Source organism: Oncorhynchus keta, chromosome 1 (genome assembly GCF_023373465.1).
Source record: "Oncorhynchus keta strain PuntledgeMale-10-30-2019 chromosome 1, Oket_V2, whole genome shotgun sequence".
NCBI classification, from domain to species: Eukaryota; Metazoa; Chordata; class Actinopteri; order Salmoniformes; family Salmonidae; genus Oncorhynchus; species Oncorhynchus keta.
In genome coordinates, this window is record NC_068421.1 from 70,547,848 (window position 1) to 70,569,744 (window position 21,897).

General features: G+C 41.8%; 2 protein-coding genes across 11 annotated transcripts in view; one reads left to right on the forward strand and one right to left on the reverse strand.

The window, feature by feature from the left end:
• Positions 1 to 1,397: 1,397 nt before the first annotated feature.
• On the forward strand, positions 1,398 to 5,734 carry cbr4 (carbonyl reductase 4). The gene is given in 7 exon segments (XM_035763052.2): positions 1,398 to 1,418; positions 3,164 to 3,271; positions 3,273 to 3,315; positions 3,453 to 3,573; positions 3,752 to 3,888; positions 4,267 to 4,401; positions 4,632 to 5,734. Coding segments are annotated over 7 exon segments (606 nt in total). The 3' UTR covers positions 4,673 to 5,734.
• palld (palladin, cytoskeletal associated protein) overlaps positions 5,661 to 21,897 on the reverse strand; it is a 108,935-nt gene continuing 92,698 nt past the window's right edge. For 6 of the 10 annotated variants that reach the window (XM_052459857.1, XM_052459853.1, XM_052459885.1 and 3 more), the window contains 11 exons: positions 21,448 to 21,589; positions 18,185 to 18,286; positions 17,433 to 17,471; positions 14,690 to 14,911; positions 14,079 to 14,228; positions 10,915 to 11,003; positions 9,798 to 9,930; positions 8,387 to 8,594; positions 8,028 to 8,193; positions 7,703 to 7,836; positions 5,661 to 7,604 (listed from right to left, as the gene is read on the reverse strand). In XM_052459857.1, the coding sequence (XP_052315817.1) occupies positions 7,444 to 7,604; positions 7,703 to 7,836; positions 8,028 to 8,193; positions 8,387 to 8,594; positions 9,798 to 9,930; positions 10,915 to 11,003; positions 14,079 to 14,228; positions 14,690 to 14,911; positions 17,433 to 17,471; positions 18,185 to 18,286; positions 21,448 to 21,589 (1,546 nt within the window). In that variant the 3' untranslated portion in view covers positions 5,661 to 7,443. The remainder of the gene's footprint in view (positions 7,605 to 7,702; positions 7,837 to 8,027; positions 8,194 to 8,386; positions 8,595 to 9,797; positions 9,931 to 10,914; positions 11,004 to 14,078; positions 14,229 to 14,689; positions 14,912 to 17,432; positions 17,472 to 18,184; positions 18,287 to 21,447; positions 21,590 to 21,897) is intronic. The other 4 variants (XM_052459855.1, XM_052459879.1, XM_052459873.1 and 1 more) reach the window with 4 other exon arrangements.

Consider the following 21,897-nt stretch of genomic DNA (forward strand, 5'->3'; position numbering starts at 1 on the left):
GTCCGGAGAAGACAAGGTGAGCGCTACCAGCAGTCCTGTGTTATGTCAACAGTAAAGCATCCTGAGACCATTCATGTGTGGGGTTGCTTCTCAGCCAAGGGAGTGGGCTCACTCACAATTTTGCCTGAACACAGCCATGAATAAATAATGGTACCAACACATCCTCCGAGTGAAGCTTCTCCCAACCATTCAGGAACAGTTTGGTGACTAACAATGCCTTTTCCAGCATGATGTAGCAGCTTTCCATAAGGCAAAAGTGATCACAAAGTGGCTCGGGGAACAAAACATTGATTTTTTTTTGGGGGGGGGGGTCCATGGCCAGGAAACTCCCCAGACCTAAATCCCATTGAGAATTTGTGGTCAATCCTCAAGAGGCGGGTGGACAAACAAAAACCCACAAATCCTGACAAACTCCAAGCATTGATTATGCAAGAATGGGCTGCCATCAGTCAGGGTGTGGCCCAGTAGTTAATTGACAGCATGCCAGGGTGGATTGCAGAGGTCTTGAAAAAGAGGAGTCAACACTGCAAATATTGACTCTTTGCATCAACTTCATGTAATTGTCAATAAAAGCCTTTGACACTTATGAAATGCTTGTAATTATACTTCAGTACTCCGTAGTAACACCTGACAAAAATAACTAAAGACACTGAAGCAGCAAACTTTGTGGAAATTAATATTTGTGTCATTCTCAGAAATTTTGGAAACTGTATATTGTTATATACAACCCAGGAATTTCAGCAGTGCGTTTTGGTTCAGTTATCTGTTTTTAGCAGTTTGATAGCAGTTTTAAGAGTTAATTGTATTAACAAATGACAGGGCAATGATATCAAAAGTGAGTATTGCATTTTGAAAAGGACATTCTTCGATTTAATATGGAAGGTGATTTTGGTGCAATTAACAAGTGATTTTGTGTGTACTCATTCAATTGTGCTTAGAGATTTGGATCAAACCATTTTGATCTATTTTGATTTTGGTGCTTAGAGTTAAGAAAATTTACTACATACTTGTGAAAATTGCACCAAAGTGATTTTTAAAAACTATGTACAAAACACAGAGATCAGGTCACAATACAAAGGTAAACGCCTGGTTTTCACTTAAAACGGAGGTCAAACACAAGCCCCAACAGCCAAATACTACATTGAGTCTATATAGCAATGCATGCCTTTATTACCAGGAGAATAGGTCCTTGCTGTGTCTGCTTTTCCCACAATGCAATCAACTCTTAAGGTGGTGCTCTGTGAGGTAGGTGAGTCACGCAGTCTCTTGTCTGTGTGTGTGGTGATGCTCAGCTGGATAATGTCTAAAGGAGCTGACAGGGTCTCTCTGAGGTCACACTGGTATGCTTCAACCAGATGATGGGTTGCCATGGAGATAACTTATTCCAATTTGTGAGCATGACTGGTGGACAGAAGGGGGTAGGTGGCCCGATGGGGGATACAGGGACAAAGAGTTGGATATTGAGATAAAGAGAATTGCTTGCTTTTTATCTGACTTGGCTCTGTTGGTGTCTTATTTTCCCTCGCTCCCTCTCTCCTGTCAACTCTGACTGTCTGGTTCACTTTGCTCTCTGGTATCTAATGGTATTGGGTACTCTAATAGATTAATGAGGTGTCTGTTTAATCAATGAGCCTTGCTCTGGCATGACCTTCTTCCTACTGGAGAAGGAGGGAATCATTAGCTCTACTACAAACAGTGTAAATGTGTGTTTGTGTACAGAACATGTTGGTGAGGTGGGGGTGGATAAGTCTATTAGATACGCTATATATTCATATGACTGAGTGAGGCGGCGTAAATATCAGCAGATGTGACCAAGAGTGATAGTGTTTATGGATTGATACAAGGTCACAGACTCTGGAGCATACAGTAAATATTAATGTATGTATGCAAGAAGAAATAGAGAAAGTGTGTGTGTGTATACTGTGTATATATGGTGAGGAAGACTGCAGAAAGTGTGTCTGTGTTTGCAGGTGTCATTGGACTACAGGGCTGTGAAGGAGGAAAATGAGGTCATGATGTTTAGGATGATGATCTGAATACAAATTAAGCTTTGTCTCACACACAAACTGTCTCTCTCCATACAGTGCATAATACATTTCAGTCAACACCTAAAAAATGTTGCTCAACAGTTTTTGTATTTGTATTTTCTTACATCTATGTTTTTCCATCTGAGCGTGTAGCTCATAAGACGGGTCAAACATCAGCTTGTGATTTACCCTCTTCTTTACTCTCCTGTAACCCAGTCACTGAGGACCGCAAACAAATCCACGGCTCCAAAGAGGAACATAGGATAAAAGGTTGAGGGTAGGGTTAGGGTTGAACCGGATGTGGACATGAAGCTAAAGTTAGGGTTAGGTAGCCTCGTCCCAAACCAGGCTTGACAAGACTTGATTTTGGAGGTATGGCAATGAGACTAGGGTTCGGCTTGAACTGGGATTTTGACATGAAGCTAGGGTAAGGGCTGACCTAGCCTATGTTTAACCCCTAGCTCAATCCTAACCCTAGCCTAGATTGTATCGTAATGTATATACTGTGGACAGGCTCTGGTTTGGTTTGTTTCAAATGTCTGTGGGTCCAGCTACCTGTGAGGGGCCACTGGCACTAGCTGTGAGATTTGTGAGTGTCTCTTGTTCCCCATGTGGTTGAATTAATAAACACACTATAGAACAAATTTCGACCACCATACTGTGCCAAGGACCCACTAACGTATACTGACGTTATAATTATATAGAGAGAAATACCAAATTGTTATTGATCTTAAACAACAACAGCGTTGCGTGAAAATGATCTTGGTATCTAGCTATTAGATCACCTACACCAGGGGTGTAAAACTCACTCTATGGAGGGACTAGTGTGCTGTTTTTTTTTCCCATTTTCCTTTCAATGAAGACCTAGACAACTAGGTGAGGGGAATTCCTTACTAATCCGTGAGGAGGACCGAATGCCCACAGATATTTTTCCATCCCTCTGTGGAGTTTGACACATGATCTACACAGACAGTGCAGGAAAGTGACTGTCTGCATGGGCTGCCTGGGTTTAGGGGAGTGGGTGCTCTGAGAGATCAAGGGGGTTCAGTAGACCTTAAACCAGGCTGCCCCTGAAGCCACTTGCCTATGTCATCTTATCTTTGATTTGCTCTGCGCTGTGTTTTGGTCTCCTGCAGTGCAGGGGGCATTCCCAGGCTGTGCGTGGGGGCTCCAGGGGCATTGGCAGGGCTGTATCAAGGCTGCTGGCAGAGAGAGGCTGCAGGGTTGTTGTGGTGTCCAGGAACTAGCATGCTTGCTGCTCAGGCCACTGTGGCGTCCCTCGATGGAGGTACTGTTTGTTGGGCTCTTCTGTTCACATTTTCAAAACCAGATGATGAGCCTAGTGCCACACGAACTACTGTTGTTAATTAAATACAGCTCTAATTTTCTGTTAACCTAATGCTAAATCGATCTCTCATGTTCTAGCTGACCATGTGGGCTTTTGTTGTGACGTCTCCAAAGGAGAGGAAGTGCAGAAGACGTTTAGGATTATCCTGAAGACTTGTGGAAACATTTCCTACCTGGTCAATGCAGCTGGCACCAACAGGTGTGTGACTGAATGAATCAGTACTCGCATAGGTTAGTTTCATACCTTCAGTACACCCATGGCAGTCTTAAGCAGGTGAGCTTGCATGCGTAAACGTTTTTTTTTTCAAGAACTCGTCCATATCCTGTGTGTGTGTGTGTGTGTGTGTGTGTGTGTGTGTGTGTGTGTGTGTGTTCAGGGATGGTCTGTTACTGTGGACCAGGCTAGAAGACATGGTGGCTATGCTTCATACCAACCTACTGGGGAGCAGGTTGAGCTGCAAGGCAGCGCTACGGAGCATGCTCCACACTCAGGGAGGGGCGATTGTCAACATAGGTACTCTTACTGCATGTACAGCCCCTTGTCATTTTTTATTTTTATTTTTTTATTTCACCTTTATTTAACCAGGTAGGCTAGTTGAGAACAAGTTCTCATTTGCAACTGCGACCTGGCCAAGATAAAGCATAGCAGTGTGAACAGACAACAGAGTTACACATGGAGTAAACAATTAACAAGTCATTAACACAGTAGAAAAAAGGGGGAGTCTATATACAATGTGTGCAAAATATCATCATTTGAGATATCAGATGCATTCAATGTTGCAGTTTGGCCACAAGGTGGTGGTTGTGGTCCAGGTAATAAACACAATTTCCCACTTCACTTTACCTTGAGTTAACCCAATTACTGTGTTCATGTGATCTGTGTGTACTGTAGGCTCTGTGGTGGAGTTGAAGGGGAACGCAGGTCAGTGTGTGTACAGTGCCAGTAAAGCAGGTCTGGAGGGCTTCACTCGCTCTCAGGCCAAGGAGGTGGCCTCGTGAAACATCAGGGTTAACTTGCTGGCTCCAGGTGTGGAACTGTCTCTTCCTCCGTTCTTTACTGTTTCTCTCTTTCATCTGTCTGCTTATTCTCCTCAACTCCTAGCCTTTGCCCTAGTCTGTTTATGATTTTGTCATCTCTGTCATTGGCATGCTAAATTAGAAACAGTCTTGTACTGTACCTAGGATATTAGTTTCCACTGTTCTCTTGGCTCGAATTGAGTTCTGTCCTGATCCTGTCCCTCCCTTCTCTTCCGCTAGGTTTCATCGGGACAGACATGACAGCGGGGCTGGGGGAGTAGGTATGAACCATCTGTTTTTAAATATCTGCTTTTTATATATATCTGCTTTTAATCAGATGTTTAATATTTGCTTTTCGTCTACTCAAGCTCATGTCTTTTTAACTGATCTTGGAGTGTACTTTTTCATTCTATTCACCTTGCCTTTGAATGTGAGGAAATTAGTGCTGAGCATAATTACTTTAATTTAATTTAGTTCTTTTTTTTGTGAGCCCAACGCGCCGTTTCTCTAGAGAGAAATCAAATCATTCGCTAGAGAAATCAAGAGCTATGTAGGAGGCCGGGGTGAATGGAGTTGTAGGTTTCATTAAGAAAATATTCAACGTAGTTCACCGCAGAAATGTGGTAATTAACTACAATGACCATAATCCATGTCTCCTGTTCTTACCGGCTCAGGTCAGATACGCATACACTTTTACGCCTACTATACGTTTTGTTAGATGCACACAGACCGCATGAGAGAGGAATGTGCACAAGTCGAGGTTGATAGAGGCTGTTTGTGAAAGTAGGCCTTATCTAGTTTGAAGAACTAGTAAAATGATTGTCAGACAGCTCTGCAGCATACTTTGGCAAACTAGCCTAGCTAAATAGGATGACTAAAGACAGTACAATATGGTATTGCAGAGATTTGAAATGGTATCTCATCTGTTATTTCCTCCAGTGGATAAACATTGTGTATCACTGGAGAGTGCTCCTCCCCTCACCCAGCTGGTACTCACCAGTCACATACATTTACATGCCATTAGAAGCCTTCATGGATCTGGTGCATCTGCGCTCAGCTGCTGTCTGCCATGTGAGCTGTAATCATGGTGTTATTTAACCTAAGATCAAGGTGGAGACAATTTAAACCTGAGATCAAGGTAAAATATAATCCAATAAGATTCTTCAATAAAGAATGGAATTTTCCCTGTGATGGATAATATGGCTGCTGAGTACATTGGTGTGGAATTGATTTGTCCAGGGTCTCCTTACTCAACATAAACACGGTAACTCCAGACTTTGATTTTTTATTATCTTTCATAAACTAACATGATATCAGGAGAACATTCCATATACAGGCACAGATTGGCATATAAATCAAAAAGGTGTCCTATATGTTTGTGAGTGACTAGTCATGGCAGGATGAAACGTGATCTGAACAGATACAGCAAGATATGCCCATTTGGTAATACAGTAGTGAAAGAAAATATACAATTACTTATTTCAATACAATTCTGTGCATATATTCTCCCTTCTAAACAGTTTATAATTGTCAAAAATACTTGCTTGTCATAAGTGCCTCAGAAAAATATGGACAGATAGTGATTGAAATAGGCCCAAGTGATCTTTTAAGGCAATATAGTTTTAAAAAGTGTGATATTTTAATACAGTCAGGATTATGTTTTGTCATTGAACATTAGAGAAGATACATAATTTGTCAAGTTTCTTGGGAAAGTAAATACAGAGGTTTTTTTTCATACAAAAATAAAGCAGACCATCTGTAGTGTGTGATCAATCCACTGAAGCCATTTTTAGGACTGTCATGTGTTTGTGAAGATTTTAAACTGAAACATCAAAGGAAATAAACCATCTCCAGAATCTGTCATAACGGTCATTTTCTTCATTTCATCATCATCAACATAATCCATTGCTTTGTCATCTTCTCACACTGAATTCCATTCTGAAAAACTTGCTTTTGTCTGTCCTTGATGTCTCCCACTCGCGTATCACACAGTTCACAAGCGTTGAAGTGACTGTTGACACTGGGCTGAGACAGATTTTGTGGGCCTCCTGGCCCAGGATAACCCCTCATCCTGTCCCTGTTATAGTCAACCTTCACATGCCAGTACCTCCTAGCATGTCACACGGACCTCTCTTTCCATCAATCAATCACTGAAGTTACTATGGTAACACAGCTCTCAACGGTGTCTGCATCATTCAGCCAACATTCTCTTTTTCACAACTCATCTAAAGTCACTAAACAGTTTTAACTTCCAAGGTCATTTGACCTGACAAAAAATCAGAAACGAAAAGTAAGTAAGGCCCGGCCTTGTGCAATATCTATGGTAATTATGATAAATGTTGAACCCGACAATGCTGATATCTAGGGTATTGTGCTACTTGTAACAAAAAAAAAAATAGACACTGCTGATATCCATATTGTGCTATGTTACCCAGACTATGCTGTGATACCCATATAAAATAATAACTTTGTGTTTTGGGGTCTCTTTGTGTTTTGGGATCCAAAGTGTCCCGTTTCTAAATATCTCTGCCCCTACAATTTGGTGCCTTTGTTGAGGGAGTATTTCACAAAACGTCATCCATTTAGATACAGCGTTACAAATGGCAACATTGTAACATGCATAATAATGCTACTTTCAACTTGAACTTTAAACCTTTAATTATAATTGTTACAGAGAGATCATGTGAGATATCTCAGACACTTCAGAGGTGAACACACTTGTGTGGTATTGGCAGTTTTACAATCGAAAATAAACTTCAATGGCTGCTCAGGGTAGATTCCTCTGCTTTAATGGTTGACAAAATGGAATCATTGATCCTAAATTGGGATCCATGTTTGATTGACACAGATATTATGGGGTGTCACATTGCCCGTCATCCATCTTCCAGAAAGGTATCTGTGGCCTTGTCGTAAAACACCTCGGATGGAGGGGGTTACATTTACCCCTATGTCTGGGGAGAACGGGGCGGAACAGGGCTGGTACTGGGGTCAGGGGTTAGTTTTAAGGCATTACATTAGGACTTGTTTGGGCATGTGGTGCCCCCGTTGGTCTCTACAGGTCATCACTCTCCACTAGGCCTCCCGGCTGCAGGGGGCTGGAGTCGGGGAAGAAGGCTGCCTTCACGTCCAGTCCTCTTTCTGTCAGCGCTGCATAGCGACTCGTCGACGGACGCACCTTCTTAGGCTTGGGAGTGTTGGGCTGCTGCCACTGAGCTGAGGAGAGGAAAGAGGGGGAAGGAGTATATATTGATATAGATTTTCATTGTTTTGCAGTTTACATTTGGTCCTGTGTGTTTTGTCTGGGGACTTACTGTGGACGTCGAGTCGTGCAGTGCTGGACACAATGCCAGCCTCGTTCTTGGCAGACACGGTGTACCAGCCAGCATCCTCCTTCATGGCTGGTTGGATGATCATACACAGATAGCCACAGTTGTCCTGGTGCATGCTGGGAAAAAAATAATTCAACACACACCCTTAGGACCGAGTTTCACCGAATGTTGTCAGATCATCAATATCTTTACCTTTAAGCATCTCCAGTTTAGAGAGGCTGCTTACCAATGATATTGGTATTCTATTTGAATTCTATTGGATTTATGTAATACAAGCCATAGACGGTGAGTGGTAGTGCTGTCTTACCTTATCCTGTCTGTGTTGTGCGTGAAAGACTCATTCTCCTTCTTCCAAAAGATCTGTGGGTAGGGAACAGCCGACACACGGCACTCCAGACGCACCGGGTAACCTTCGGCAACACCAGTGTTCTGCAGCTTCTCGATGAATGAAGGGGCCTTGTGCATCTCTTTGGCTGGAGACGAGAGACCAAGGTCAATCATATCAAACTATGATGCATTGTGATTAGTACTACATTATTTGAATCAACAACTAAAAGTAGACAAAGTGTCTTTTATATCTGAAAAGACATCTGAAATATTGTGACAATGTTTCAATGATGTTCATCTGTCTATGCCTATACACATATGTACTGTATGGGTGTCTACCTGCTACAATGAGTTCCAGGTTGAAGGAGTTCTGTCCAGCGCGGTTGCTGGCGATGCAGGTGTAGATGCCTGCATCACGGCTGGACACGGGCTCGATGACCAGCGAGTGGACGCCATTCTCCCTCACCAGCATCTTGTGGGCGGAGTCAGGACGGATGGTCTGACCATTCAGCTGCCAGATCAGGTCTGGTGTGGGCAAGCCACTCACCTAAAGGGGAACACAACAAACACTCAGTAACTCATTCATCACATTGTGTTTATTTATACAATGTAATGTTTTGAATCTGGAGCTGGAGAATGACAGTGTTTATTTGCAGGGTAAATGTGCTGGTATTTATTTGCATTGTGAGTACGGTATTATGGTGTGTCTCTGTCTGCAGTGTGAGATCAACAGTGTTTTATTGTCGTTTGTCTGGAGTCTCCCGGTCGCATGCATGTTTTCTCATGGGAACTGCCTGGCCTGTGAAAGGACCTGCCTCTCTTTTCAGCACCCGCTGCATGCCAGAGAAACCCTACACCTGCCCCTCCTTCAGTTGTGCACGGTAGAGCCCACCTGTGTGTGCGTGTTTGTGTGTGTTTGTGTATGTTTCCGGCCTTGAGTGTATTAAGTGCTAGAAGTAGAATTAAGTAATTTGTTGTTCAACATTCATGTAGTACAGTTCCTGTAGTTCATTTTGGGCATGGAAAGTTTGAAAACTACAAATAATTTTGAAGTAAATATCATTGACATTAAGAGCCCCAGGCCATTGGAGACTCACTCTGTTAATGTTTTGTATAAAGAGAGTCTTGTTATAGCGTGTGAATTCCGTGTATGGTGCTGTTAGGTTTTATTACAGGTTTGTAACAGTCTTCTAATTGTCTGACTGCCGCAGGCTGCAGAGGAACGATTAGTGACCGAGGGAGAAACAGAGAAAAGGGAAAGCACAGAGAAAGAGAAAACAGAGGGAGGGAGAGTGTGGAGGGAGAAATAATGGCAGAAAGAGTGAGAGAGAATCCTCTTAATCCTAGCAAAATGACACTAGCATTTCCTCTCCTCACTCGCTCTGAGCCATTCATCATGGAAGAGGAGATGAAATATATAGCCGCAATTATTTCTTCTCCAGTATATGGAATGCATAGGGAGGATGCCTTTCTCAGGCCCACAGACACTCCTCATCACTGACACAGAGAGAATTCGAGGGTGGTTCTGCACTCCTTTCCTCCATTTTCTATGACTTACTATGTGCTCAACACCAGGGTTCATTTTGGAAAGTTGGAATGTTCCTTTTTTGAATTCTTAGAATCTGTAATGCTTCCAGTAATTAAAAGCCTCACACTCTTCCCTAACCAACAGGCCAACAATGGTAGAATCCTAAAGGTGTAGTTGTAGTTTGAGGTCAAGAAGGGCTGTGTTCAGGGGCCGTGGTCTCACCTTGCAGTCCATCCGGCAGAGCCTACCCTCCTGGACGATGAGGTCACCAGGCGCCTGCAGGAAGTGGGGGCGGAAGTGACGCTCCTGGATGTTCTCGTTCTCATCACCACTGTCTCTGGACCGAGACCTAGGTCTGAGGGGGGAAGAGAGAGAGAGAAGAAATGAAAGAGCAGAGCAGAGGGAAGCCAAAGGGTAAAAAGGAGAGAGATGAAGAGGGAGGGAGGCACTGATGGATATCTTAAAAAGCTTCACTCAGGCAGACTGGATATGAAAGCCTTATCTGGGAGTGGATCATATCAGGTTATTGGATGTGTGTGTGTGTGTGTGTGTGTGTGTGTGTGTGTGTGTGTGTGTGTGTGTGTGTGTGTGTGTGTGTGTGTGTGTGACAGTTCATATATTTGGGAGAGATATTTTATTGAAAAATCATTGCACAGATCAAGAACCAACAGGTGTTTCCACCCACTCACACTATTCATCGAATATAAAAACGTCAACACAAAAAGTTTGATTTAATACTCTAATATCAACAGAAGTGTACTGTAAACCCTGTATATGCCCATAACTCTTTTAATAGTTTATAAAAGCGGTATCTTAGGACAGATGTTCATACACCTGGTGTATTGACCACTTATTGTGAATGAGTGCGAGTCTGTACTTGCACAGTACTGATGCATTAAGGCAGTCCAGAAGCAAATAATAGCCAGCAAGAACACTGCCAACACATTTCTAAAGCCCATTATTAATTATTAGTAATAGCCAACAGTGTTCGTTTGTCCTTCTTCTCCCTGTGTCTGTCAGGCAAAATAACTGACAGCCATCGTGCCTGTCAGCCATCGTGCCTGTCAACCATCGTGCCTGTCAGCCATTGTGCCTGTCAGCCATTGTGCCTGTCAGCCATTGTGCCTGTCAGCCATTGTGCCTGTCAGCCATTGTGCCTGTCAGCCATTGTGCCTGTCAGCCATTGTGCCTGTCAGCCATTGTGCCTGTCAGCCATTGTGCCTGTCAGCCATTGTGCCTGTCAGCCATTGTGCCTGTCAGCCATTGTGCCTGTCAGCCATTGTGCCTGTCAGCCATCGTGCCTGTCAGCCATCGTGCCTGTCAGCCATTGTGGCCTTACCTGCGGATGTGTCCAGGTGTAGAGCGCTGGCTCCTCCCCCTCTGGTTCACTGCCTGGACCATCATCCTTCCAGTACAGCTCACCCTCCCCTGAGAGAGAGAGAGAGAGGTTATCTCCACCCTGCTACCGCAAAAATACTTCCACCCTGCTAACATACAGCAGGTAAACTCAAGTATTTCCCATGACTGTGCCTCAAAACCAAATGTCTACCTGAACCACCACTCCACCCTGGACTTGAACAGCCTTTAAGACCAGGTCTGCCCACCTTTGTCTGGACCCTAAAGGGCACCACCCTCAACCGCAGCCCCAACACCTCACACAGGAGCAACAGCTCAACAGACACCCCGCCCAGACCAGCGGGACACCTCTCCCAGACCAGCGGGACACCTCTCCCAGACCAGCGGGACACCTCTCCCAGACCAGCGGGACACCCCGCCCAGACCAGCGGGACAACTCTCCCAGACCAGCGGCAAATTTGGTAGAGCAGACCTAACTCACTCTATTAAATTAATCAAAACAAGAAAATTTTACATTTGGCTATTCAAAGGGAAATGATTTCAACAGAGAAAAATGACCTCCTGTGTGCTACCTATATCCCCCCACTAGAATCCCCATACTTTAATGAAGACAGCTTCTCCATCCTATAGGTTCTGGAAATGATTCATTTCCCCCTAACACCCTCAGCACACGGGGACAAACACCTACCTGGGGGTGACAGTATTCCCTCCCCCATATGCCCCCCTTAGGCACAACTACGGCAACATAACCAACAAAAACAGGTCACAACTCCTGCAGCTCTGTCACGCACTGGGTATGAACATAGTCAATGGTAGGCTTTGAGGGGACTCCTACGGTAGGTACACCTATAGCTCATCTCTTGGCAGTAGTACTGTAGACTACTTTTTCACGAACCTCAACCCAGAGTCTCTCAGAGTGTTCAGTCAGCTGACTGACACCCCTATCAGATCACAGTAAAATCACTGTCCACTTGAACAGAGCAATACTCAATAATGAGGCATCAAAGCCAAAGGAATGGAATAATATTAAGAAATGCTATAGATGGAAGGAAAGTAGTGTGGAAACCTACCAAATACAATTAGGCAACAACAAATTCAATCCCTTTTAGACAACTTCCTGGAGAAAACATTTCACTGTAAAAGGGAAGGTGTAAACTTGGAATCAAAAAACCTAAACAGTATATTTGACCTCTCAGCTTCCCTATCAAATCTAAAAATGTCAAACAGAAAACCGAAGAAAAGTAACAACAAGGACAAATGGTTTGATGAAGAATGCAAAAACCTAAGAAAGAAATTGAGAAACCTATTCAAACAAAAAGAGACCCAGAAAATCTGAGCCTACGCCGTCTCTAAGGTGAATCACTAAAACAATACAGAAATACACTCAGGAAAAAGAAGGAACGGTACGTCAGAAATAAGCTCAATGTAATTGAAGAATCCATAGACTCGAACAACACTAAACAAACAACAACACGAAGAGCTATCTATCCAAAATGGAGATGTATGGATAAACCACTTCTCCAATCTTTCTGGCTCTATAACAAAGAGCAAACAGCAAAAACATATACACTACCGGTCCAAAGTTTTATAACACCTACTCATTCAAGGGTTTTATCTTTATATGTACTATTTTCTACATTTTAGAATAATAGTGAAGACATCAAAGTTTTGAAATAACACAAATGGAATCATGTTGTAACTACAAAAGTGTTAAACAAATCTAAATATATTTTATATTTGCGATTCTTCAAATAGCCACCCTTTGCCTTGATGACAGCTTTGCACACTCTTGGCAAACACCAAATTGAGACAAATAGATTCTGCAAAAATATCCTCCGTGTACCACGAAAAACCCCAAATAATGCATACAGAGCAGAATGAAGCCGATACCCGCTAATGATCAGAATCCAGAAAAGAGCCGTTAAATTCTACAACCACCGAAAAGGAAGCGATTCCCAAACCTTCCATAAGAAAGCAATCACCTACAGAGAGATGAACCCCCTAAGCAAGCTGGTCCTGGGGCTCTGTTCACATTACAAACAGAGCCCCAGGACAGCAACAGAATTAGACCCAACCAAATCATGAGAAAACAATAAGATAATTACTTACACTGGAAAAAACAGAGCAAACTAGAATGCTATTTGGCTCTAAACAGAGTACACAGTGGCAGAATACCTGACCACTGGTACTGACCCAAACTTAAGGAAAGCTTGACTATGTACAGACTCAGTGAGCATAGTCTTGCTATTGAGAAAGGCGCCATAGGCAGACATGGCTCTCAAGAGAACACTGCCCACAAAATTAGATGGAAACTAAGCTGCACTTCCTAACCTCCTGCCAAATGTAAAACCATATTAGAGAAACATATTTCCCTCAGATTACACAGATCCACAAAGAATTAGAAAACAAACACAATTTTGATAAACTCTCATATCTATTGGGTGAAATACCACACTGTGTCATCACAGCAAGATCTGTTGCCACAAGAAAAGTGCAACCAGTGAAAAACGAACACCATTTTAAATACAACCCATATTTATGTTTATTTATTTTCCCTTTTGTACTTTAACTATATGCACATATGACATTTGAAATGTCTTTATTATTTTGGAACTTTTGTGAGTGTAATGTTTACTGATAATTTTAGTTTATTTCAATTTTGTTTATTACCTACTTCACTTGCTTTGGCAATGTTTCCCATGCCAATAGAGCCCTTGAATTGAATTAATTGAGAGAGGGAGCAAGAGTGCGATATAGAGAGATGTTTGCTTGACGTTTATGACTGGTCATACTCAACTAAAACCCATGTCAGAGAGGAAGTACAGAGAAGAACAGTGTGTTAGTTGGCCAGTCTGTTGGAAAGGCAGCGGTACGTGAACTCTCGACCCTCATGAAGGCTTTAGGCATTTCATGTCTCACCCGACGCCCGCTTCCCCAGCTGGCTGGAGACCCTTTTCGTCTCCATTATTATGGAACTAATGACTGCTAACAGTAACAGCACCACTGACTGGTCCTGACAATGTGTGTTCATAGATACAGTATTTCCCCTGTGTACAGCAGTTTGGTATGAATGTGTGTGCAGGGTTTTCTATATGGGGTATGAGTCAGTCAGGTCCTGTGTGTGTTGGGTGGGTCAGGTGTTCTCACCTCAGGGTTACCAGCCATAATGGTGTAGTTGCCGTCATCGTCCAATGAGGCGGCGGCGGTGTGGAGGTTGCAGGTCCCGTCAGCGTCGCGGCTGATCCTGTAGTGTTCACTCCTCTTAGAGATCTGCTTCCCATCCTTAAACCAGTAGATCTATAGTGGACAGGATAGACACAACACAGACTTACAATGACCTGCTTCCCATCCTTAAACCAGTAGATCTATAGTGGAAAGGGTATACACAACACAGAGTTACACAATGACCTATAGGAGCAGAGAGAAAAGAGTATATTATTATATTATACTGCAATCCCCCCTCTTCCGTTCATCTGATGCCTGTCATCACCCAGTCATGACAGAAGCCCTATGAGCTAGGGATAGGCAGTGGTGGAATCAGATGTTAGTACACCAAGCCTGGCCCTTATAGCAAATCACTGTACATGTCACTGTACATTTTCAACCTACTGCTAACAACACTACACATCCTCAACTCCCAATTATCAGAACAATACTGTATGTTGGTACATTAAACATTTACACCATATAACAATACACCCTGAATAAAGTGACAGTAATATTGACATTAAGAACGGCTGATCAGTGTGACCTCTGACCTTTGGCTTGGGGTCTCCAATGACCTTGCAGGAGAAGGTGACGGGCATGCCCTCGAACACCTTGTAGTGTTTGAGCTTGCTGTCGAAGAAGGGCACCACCCCGGTGCCAGTGGTATCCTCGTCATGCTGCACATCGTCGTCAGACTCCTCCACTGGAGAGCGCTCCAGACGGAACTCGATCTCACTGATCAGGCGCTGCTCGAAGCTGGACACCTTGTACTCCTGCAGAGCCCAGAGAGAAGAAGCAGGGTTAATGCTGGGTGATGGAGCTCAAAGAGCATCAACACAACTACAGGAAGAGACGGAAATCAGAGGAACTGGATCACAGAAAGAACTGATGAACAAGAAGCACACTCCGCCAGGAGCATTTTGTGTCACTCATGCATGAATTCATTGATTTATTCATTCATTCATTCATTCATTCATTCAAGCACAACAATTCCTTTTTCTCACATATATCCAGTTTCTCCCTATTCCCTCTCAACTATATCTCTATTCCTCCCCTCTGTCTATTCCTCTCGCTCTCTCAATTCCTCCTTCAGTCTCAATCTCTCACCATCCTGGCTCGGGCTGTCAAGGCAGAAGCAACATCTGGAGAGTAGTGTGAATTGCCTGACAGATAATTACATGCCCAAGACACAGCTGCAGGAGTCTCTCTCTCTCTTCGTCTCTCTCTCTCTCTCCCGCCCTTAAATTCTTGTTATGGTTTTCTCCGTTTTTCATTCACTCGCTCATGTACGTACACAAACAAGAGATATATAGGACATGTGACACGTAACACACACACACAGCAACAGGTTCATCTCATAGTTATAATGACAGTGAACCATGTTCATATTAGTATCTCATGTCAGGGTGGTGTTGGGAACAAACTCATGCATGCTCCGATATTTGATTAACATATCAAAAGTGACCTATTAACAAACACTAAATTAATCAACATGTACATTAAAGTCCCAGTGCATTTCAATTTGTTTTATTTACATTTCCACAGTGAGGTTGGAATAATACTGTTGTAGTTAATAAATAGACCAATAAGAAATAGGGTTCCAAACCTCTCTTCCAATAACAGCTAGTTTTCAGTCTTTACTAAGAAGCTATTTTTGTTTCTATTTTAATTCATTTTGTACAATGTTAATAGAAAATCACAATAAGGTACTTAATTGTTCCCCAGAAATAACTTGATATTTAGATTTTTTTAAACGTTGCATTGGACCTTTAAAAGTGCCAGACATGTACAGTGACAAAGCCTTGGACATGCTTATTTGCTTTTTCATGAAGAGCATTGGTCAGTAATTGGGTACAGTCAGCACTGGCTGAAGACGACTACAGCTGGTCAAAAGCTCTGTAACAACCACAATGACCATAACAGAACCATGAATGAACCTGCTTAATCAGCTTTTTGTCAAATGTATGTACACTACTTTTCAAAAGTTTGGGGTCACTTCAAAATGTCCTTGTTTCTGAAAGAAAAGCAATTTTTTTTGTCCATTAAAATAACATCAAATGGATCAGAAATACAGTGTAAACATTATTAATGTTGTAAGTGACTATTGTAGCATGAAACGGCAGATTTTTTAGTGGAAAATCTACATAGGCATACAGAGGCCCATTATCAGCAACCATCACTCCTGTGTTCCAATGGCACGTTGTGTTAGCTAATCCAAGTTTATAATTTTAAAAGGCAATTATGTTAGCGCAGCTGAAAACTGTTGTCCTGATTTAAAGAAGCAATAAAACTGGCCTTCTTTAGACTAGTTGAGTATCTGGAGCATCAGCATTTGTGGGTTTGATTACAGGCTCAAAATGTCCAGAAACAAAGACCTTTCTTCTGAAACTCGTCAGTCTATTCTTGTTCTGAGAAATGAAGGCTATTTCATGTGAGAAATTGCCAAAAAACTGAAGATCTCGTACAACGTTGTATACTACTCCCTTCACAAAACAGCGCAAACTGGCTCTGACCAGAATAGAAAGAGGAGTGGGAGGCCCCGGTGCACAACTGAGCAAGAGGACAAGTACATTAGAGTGTCTAGTTGTGAGGCCTCTGTTTCTCAAAGTCCTCAACTGGCAGCTTCATTAAATAATACCCGCAAAACACCAGTCTCAATGTCAACAATGAAGAGGCAACTCCGGGATGCTGGCCTTCTAGGCAGAGTTCCTCTGTCCAGTGTCCGTGTTCTTTTACCCATCTTAATCTTTTCCTTTTATTGGCCAGTCTGAGATATGACTTTTTCTTTGCAACTCTGCCTAGAAGGACAGTTTTATTGTTTCTTTAATCAGGACAACAGTTTTCAGCTGTGTTTTCTAATGACCAATTAGCCTTTTAAAATGATAAACTTGGATTAGCTAACAAACGTGCCATTGGAACACAAGAGTGATAGTTGCTGATAATGGGCCTATGTAGATATTCCATTTAAAAAAATAGTCATTTACAACATTAACAATGTTTACATTATTTCTGATCAATTTTATGTTGTTTTAATGGACAAAGAGCTTGCTTTTCTTTCAAAAACAAGGACATTTCTAAGTGACCCCAAACTTTTGAGCAAAAATAAGTTATCCTTATCAGTTCATTCCCAGGTTTCAAGGTCGGATCCTGCTACAGTCAGAGGGTGTGTGAACACATCTAATATCATTATTATCAGTGTGGCTTTGTTGAACGGCTTAAGATTGGGGAGTGACCACACACAGTGAGTCAGAAAACGAGCGAAGAGAAGGAAGGAGAGAAAGAGGCTTGAATAACCTTTTGAGGGACAGATTCTATGTCAGATGAACTGGAATCCTGTGAAGAGAAAAGAACAGAGGTGTGGTCTCTGTGTTACTGTATGATGTCATGTCCTGAGGTCCAACCGCACACCAAAACATGTGTATAATTACCTGCATTCACACTAAAGAGTGTAACAGCACGATCAGTCTTATACAATATATTAACAATATGACTGTAACCACCATTTCCACAAAACACACACAGTTCCATATAATTTGCTCTGAATTGGAACGTGCAATTGTGGCTTTTATTTTCAGGCAAACTCACAGCCTCAGGCAGAGTGGTGGCCAGACAAATCTATCAGACAGGGAACCAGGTTCAGTCCCATGGGCCTCCAGGCAGCCAGAGCCCAACATCACTACAGGTTAGCAGCCTAGAACAGCCTGACCTAAAGACCACCGCCACTGTCTGCAGCTATGAGAGGACAACCCCTGTGCAGCTTACTTCTAGAGTCTGTTTACTTTGCAGTGAGACTTGGCTTTAGTCAATGAAACAAATCTGTGTGTGTTCTGTACTGAGGTTTTGTGTTTCGTAAATCTTTAAGGCTAAATTTGTAAGTTAATATTTCCAGTTAGTCTATATTTTATACTTCATCACATTGGTGTGTGACTGCAAACTATGACTGAATGTGTAGCTGAATATGGGCCATACACATGCAATAATACAGTGAGCTAAGGTGTAGCACACAGATGGTCTTCCTTGGCGTGCCTGCAGTAGCAGCAGCGTACCTGTGTAACAGGCTCCTCATCCTGCTGCTGTGTGTTTAGTACTGTGGCTGCGTTGTCTGCCCCCAGCAGCCTGCGAGCCATCTTCTCCTCATAGGTTAACCTCTGAAAGCACCGATTAATGGGTCAGCTGGGGTTAGTGTGTCAGTCGCAACAGCAACACACACTCATTACAAATATTAAGACATGGTCTTCTGGAGATAAATGGTTGTTAATGAAACTATTAACACTATGAAATGGATGACATGGAAAAATATTTTTGGGACTCAAAAAAGCTGCTTGTCTGTGATCATATCTGTAGTATAGTTACGCTATGTAGTATGTATGTCTGTGGTATAGTTATGCTATGTAGTATGTATGTCTGTGGTATAGTTATGCTATGTAGTATGTATGTCTGTGGTATAGTTATGCTATGTAGTATGTATGTCTGTGGTATAGTTATGCTATGTAGTATGTATGTCTGTGGTCATATCTGTAGTATAGTTACGCTATGTAGTATGTATGTCTGTGGTATAGTTATGCTATGTAGTATGTATGTCTGTGGTCATATCTGAGGTATAGTTACGCTATGTAGTATGTATGTCTGTGATCATATCTGAGGTATAGTTATGCTATGTAGTATGTATGTCTGTGGTCATATCTGTAGTATAGTTACGCTATGTAGTATGTATGTCTGTGGTATAGTTACGCTATGTAGTATGTATGTCTGTGGTCATATCTGTCGTATATGTTACGCTATGTAGTATGTATGTCTGTGGTATAGTTACGCTATGTAGTATGTATGTCTGTGGTCATATCTGTAGTATAGTTACGCTATGTAGTATGTATGTCTGTGGTATAGTTACGCTATGTAGTATGTATGTCTGTGGTATAGTTACGCTATGTAGTATGCATGTCTGTGGTCATATCTGTAGTATAGTTACGCTATGTAGTATGTATGTCTGTGGTATAGTTACGCTATGTAGTATGTATGTCTGTGGTATAGTTACGCTATGTAGTATGTATGTCTGTGGTCATATCTGCCGTATAGTTACGCTATGTAGTATGTATGTCTGTGGTATAGTTACGCTATGTAGTATGTATGTCTGTGGTCATATCTGCCGTATAGTTACGCTATGTAGTATGTATGTCTGTGGTCATATCTGTAGTATAGTTACGCTATGTAGTATGTATGTCTGTGGTATAGTTACGCTATGTAGTATGTATGTCTGTGGTATAGTTACGCTATGTAGTATGCATGTCTGTGGTCATATCTGTAGTATAGTTACGCTATGTAGTATGTATGTCTGTGGTATAGTTACGCTATGTAGTATGTATGTCTGTGGTCATATCTGCCGTATAGTTACGCTATGTAGTATGTATGTCTGTGGTATAGTTATGCTATGTAGTATGTATGTCTGGTCATATCTGTAGTATAGGTACGGTATGTAGTATGTATGTCTGTGGTATAGTTATGCTATGTAGTATGTATGTCTGTAGTATAGTTACACTATGTAGTATGTATGTCTGTGGTATAGTTATGCTATGTTGTATGTATGTCTGTAGTATAGTTACACTATGTAGTATGTATGTCTGTAGTATAGTTATGCTATGTAGTATGTATGTCTGGTCATATCTGTAGTATAGGTACGGTATGTAGTATGTATGTCTGTGGTATAGTTATGCTATGTAGTATGTATGTCTGTGGTCATATCTGTCGTATATGTTACGCTATGTAGTATGTATGTCTGTGGTATAGTTACGCTATGTAGTATGTATGTCTGTGGTCATATCTGTAGTATAGTTACGCTATGTAGTATGTATGTCTGTGGTATAGTTACGCTATGTAGTATGTATGTCTGTGGTATAGTTACGCTATGTAGTATGTATGTCTGTGGTCATATCTGTAGTATAGTTACGCTATGTAGTATGTATGTCTGTGGTATAGTTACGCTATGTAGTATGTATGTCTGTGGTATAGTTACGCTATGTAGTATGTATGTCTGTGGTCATATCTGCCGTATAGTTACGCTATGTAGTATGTATGTCTGTGGTATAGTTACGCTATGTAGTATGTATGTCTGTGGTCATATCTGCCGTATAGTTACGCTATGTAGTATGTATGTCTGTGGTCATATCTGTAGTATAGTTACGCTATGTAGTATGTATGTCTGTGGTATAGTTACGCTATGTAGTATGTATGTCTGTGGTATAGTTACGCTATGTAGTATGCATGTCTGTGGTCATATCTGTAGTATAGTTACGCTATGTAGTATGTATGTCTGTGGTATAGTTACGCTATGTAGTATGTATGTCTGTGGTCATATCTGCCGTATAGTTACGCTATGTAGTATGTATGTCTGTGGTATAGTTATGCTATGTAGTATGTATGTCTGGTCATATCTGTAGTATAGGTACGGTATGTAGTATGTATGTCTGTGGTATAGTTATGCTATGTAGTATGTATGTCTGTAGTATAGTTACACTATGTAGTATGTATGTCTGTGGTATAGTTATGCTATGTTGTATGTATGTCTGTAGTATAGTTACACTATGTAGTATGTATGTCTGTAGTATAGTTATGCTATGTAGTATGTATGTCTGGTCATATCTGTAGTATAGGTACGGTATGTAGTATGTATGTCTGTGGTATAGTTATGCTATGTAGTATGTATGTCTGTGGTCATATCTGTAGTATAGTTACACTATGTGTGTCTGTAGTATAGTTATGCTATGTAGTATGTATGTCTGATCATATCTGTGGTAGAGTTACACTATGTAGTATGTGTATCTGTAGTATAGTATTGCTATGTAGTATGTATGTCTGGTCATATCTGTGGTATAGTTATGCTATGTAGTATGTATGTCTGATCATATCTGATGTATAGTTACACTATGTATAGTATGTATGTCTGTGGTCATATCTGTAGTATAGTTACACTATGTAATATGTATGTCTGTGGTCATATCTGTGGTATAGTTATGCTATGTAGTATGTATGTCTGTGATCATATCTGAGGTATAGTTACGCTATGTAGTATGTATGTCTGTGGTCATATCTGTAGTATAGTTACACTATGTAGTATGTATGTCTGATCATATCTGAGGTATAGTTACGCTATGTAGTATGATTGAATGGTTGGAAATGAAATAGGATTGACATTTGACTTGATGGAGTGATTGTATTAATGAATGTTACAAAACAGCTTCATTCCCTAGTTACCTACAAACACACAGTCATCTACAATGTTGTGAAGGCAATCAGTAACACACACACACACACACACCTGTTGTCCGTTGCTCATGCGCTCCTCCTTGAATCGTAGCTTCCTCTCCAGGTCCTGAATGACAGCATCCTTGGTTCCCTGGATGTCAGAGTCTGAGGCCAGGCGTGGGGTTCCTCTGGACTGTTTCCGGGGAAAAGCACTGCTGACAGAACACAACAACAGACCAGGGGATTAGAACATGGCATCCCAGACCTTTAAACCCACTTTACTCTATTGCGGCTGCTGTGTCGTTCTACAGTAGATCATGATATATCATCTGTTGTTTGTGTGTGTGTTGGACTGACTGTGATTTATTTGAAGCTGTGATAGTCAGAATAAGCCCCTTCTCCTTCTCCTCTCTCGTTCCCTCTCTCTCTCTCTCTCTTATCTGTCCAACTCAATTATTCTACACAGGGTCCTCTTATCTCTCTCCCCTGCTGCAGGAATGCCATGGTGAGGGGAAAAACAGAC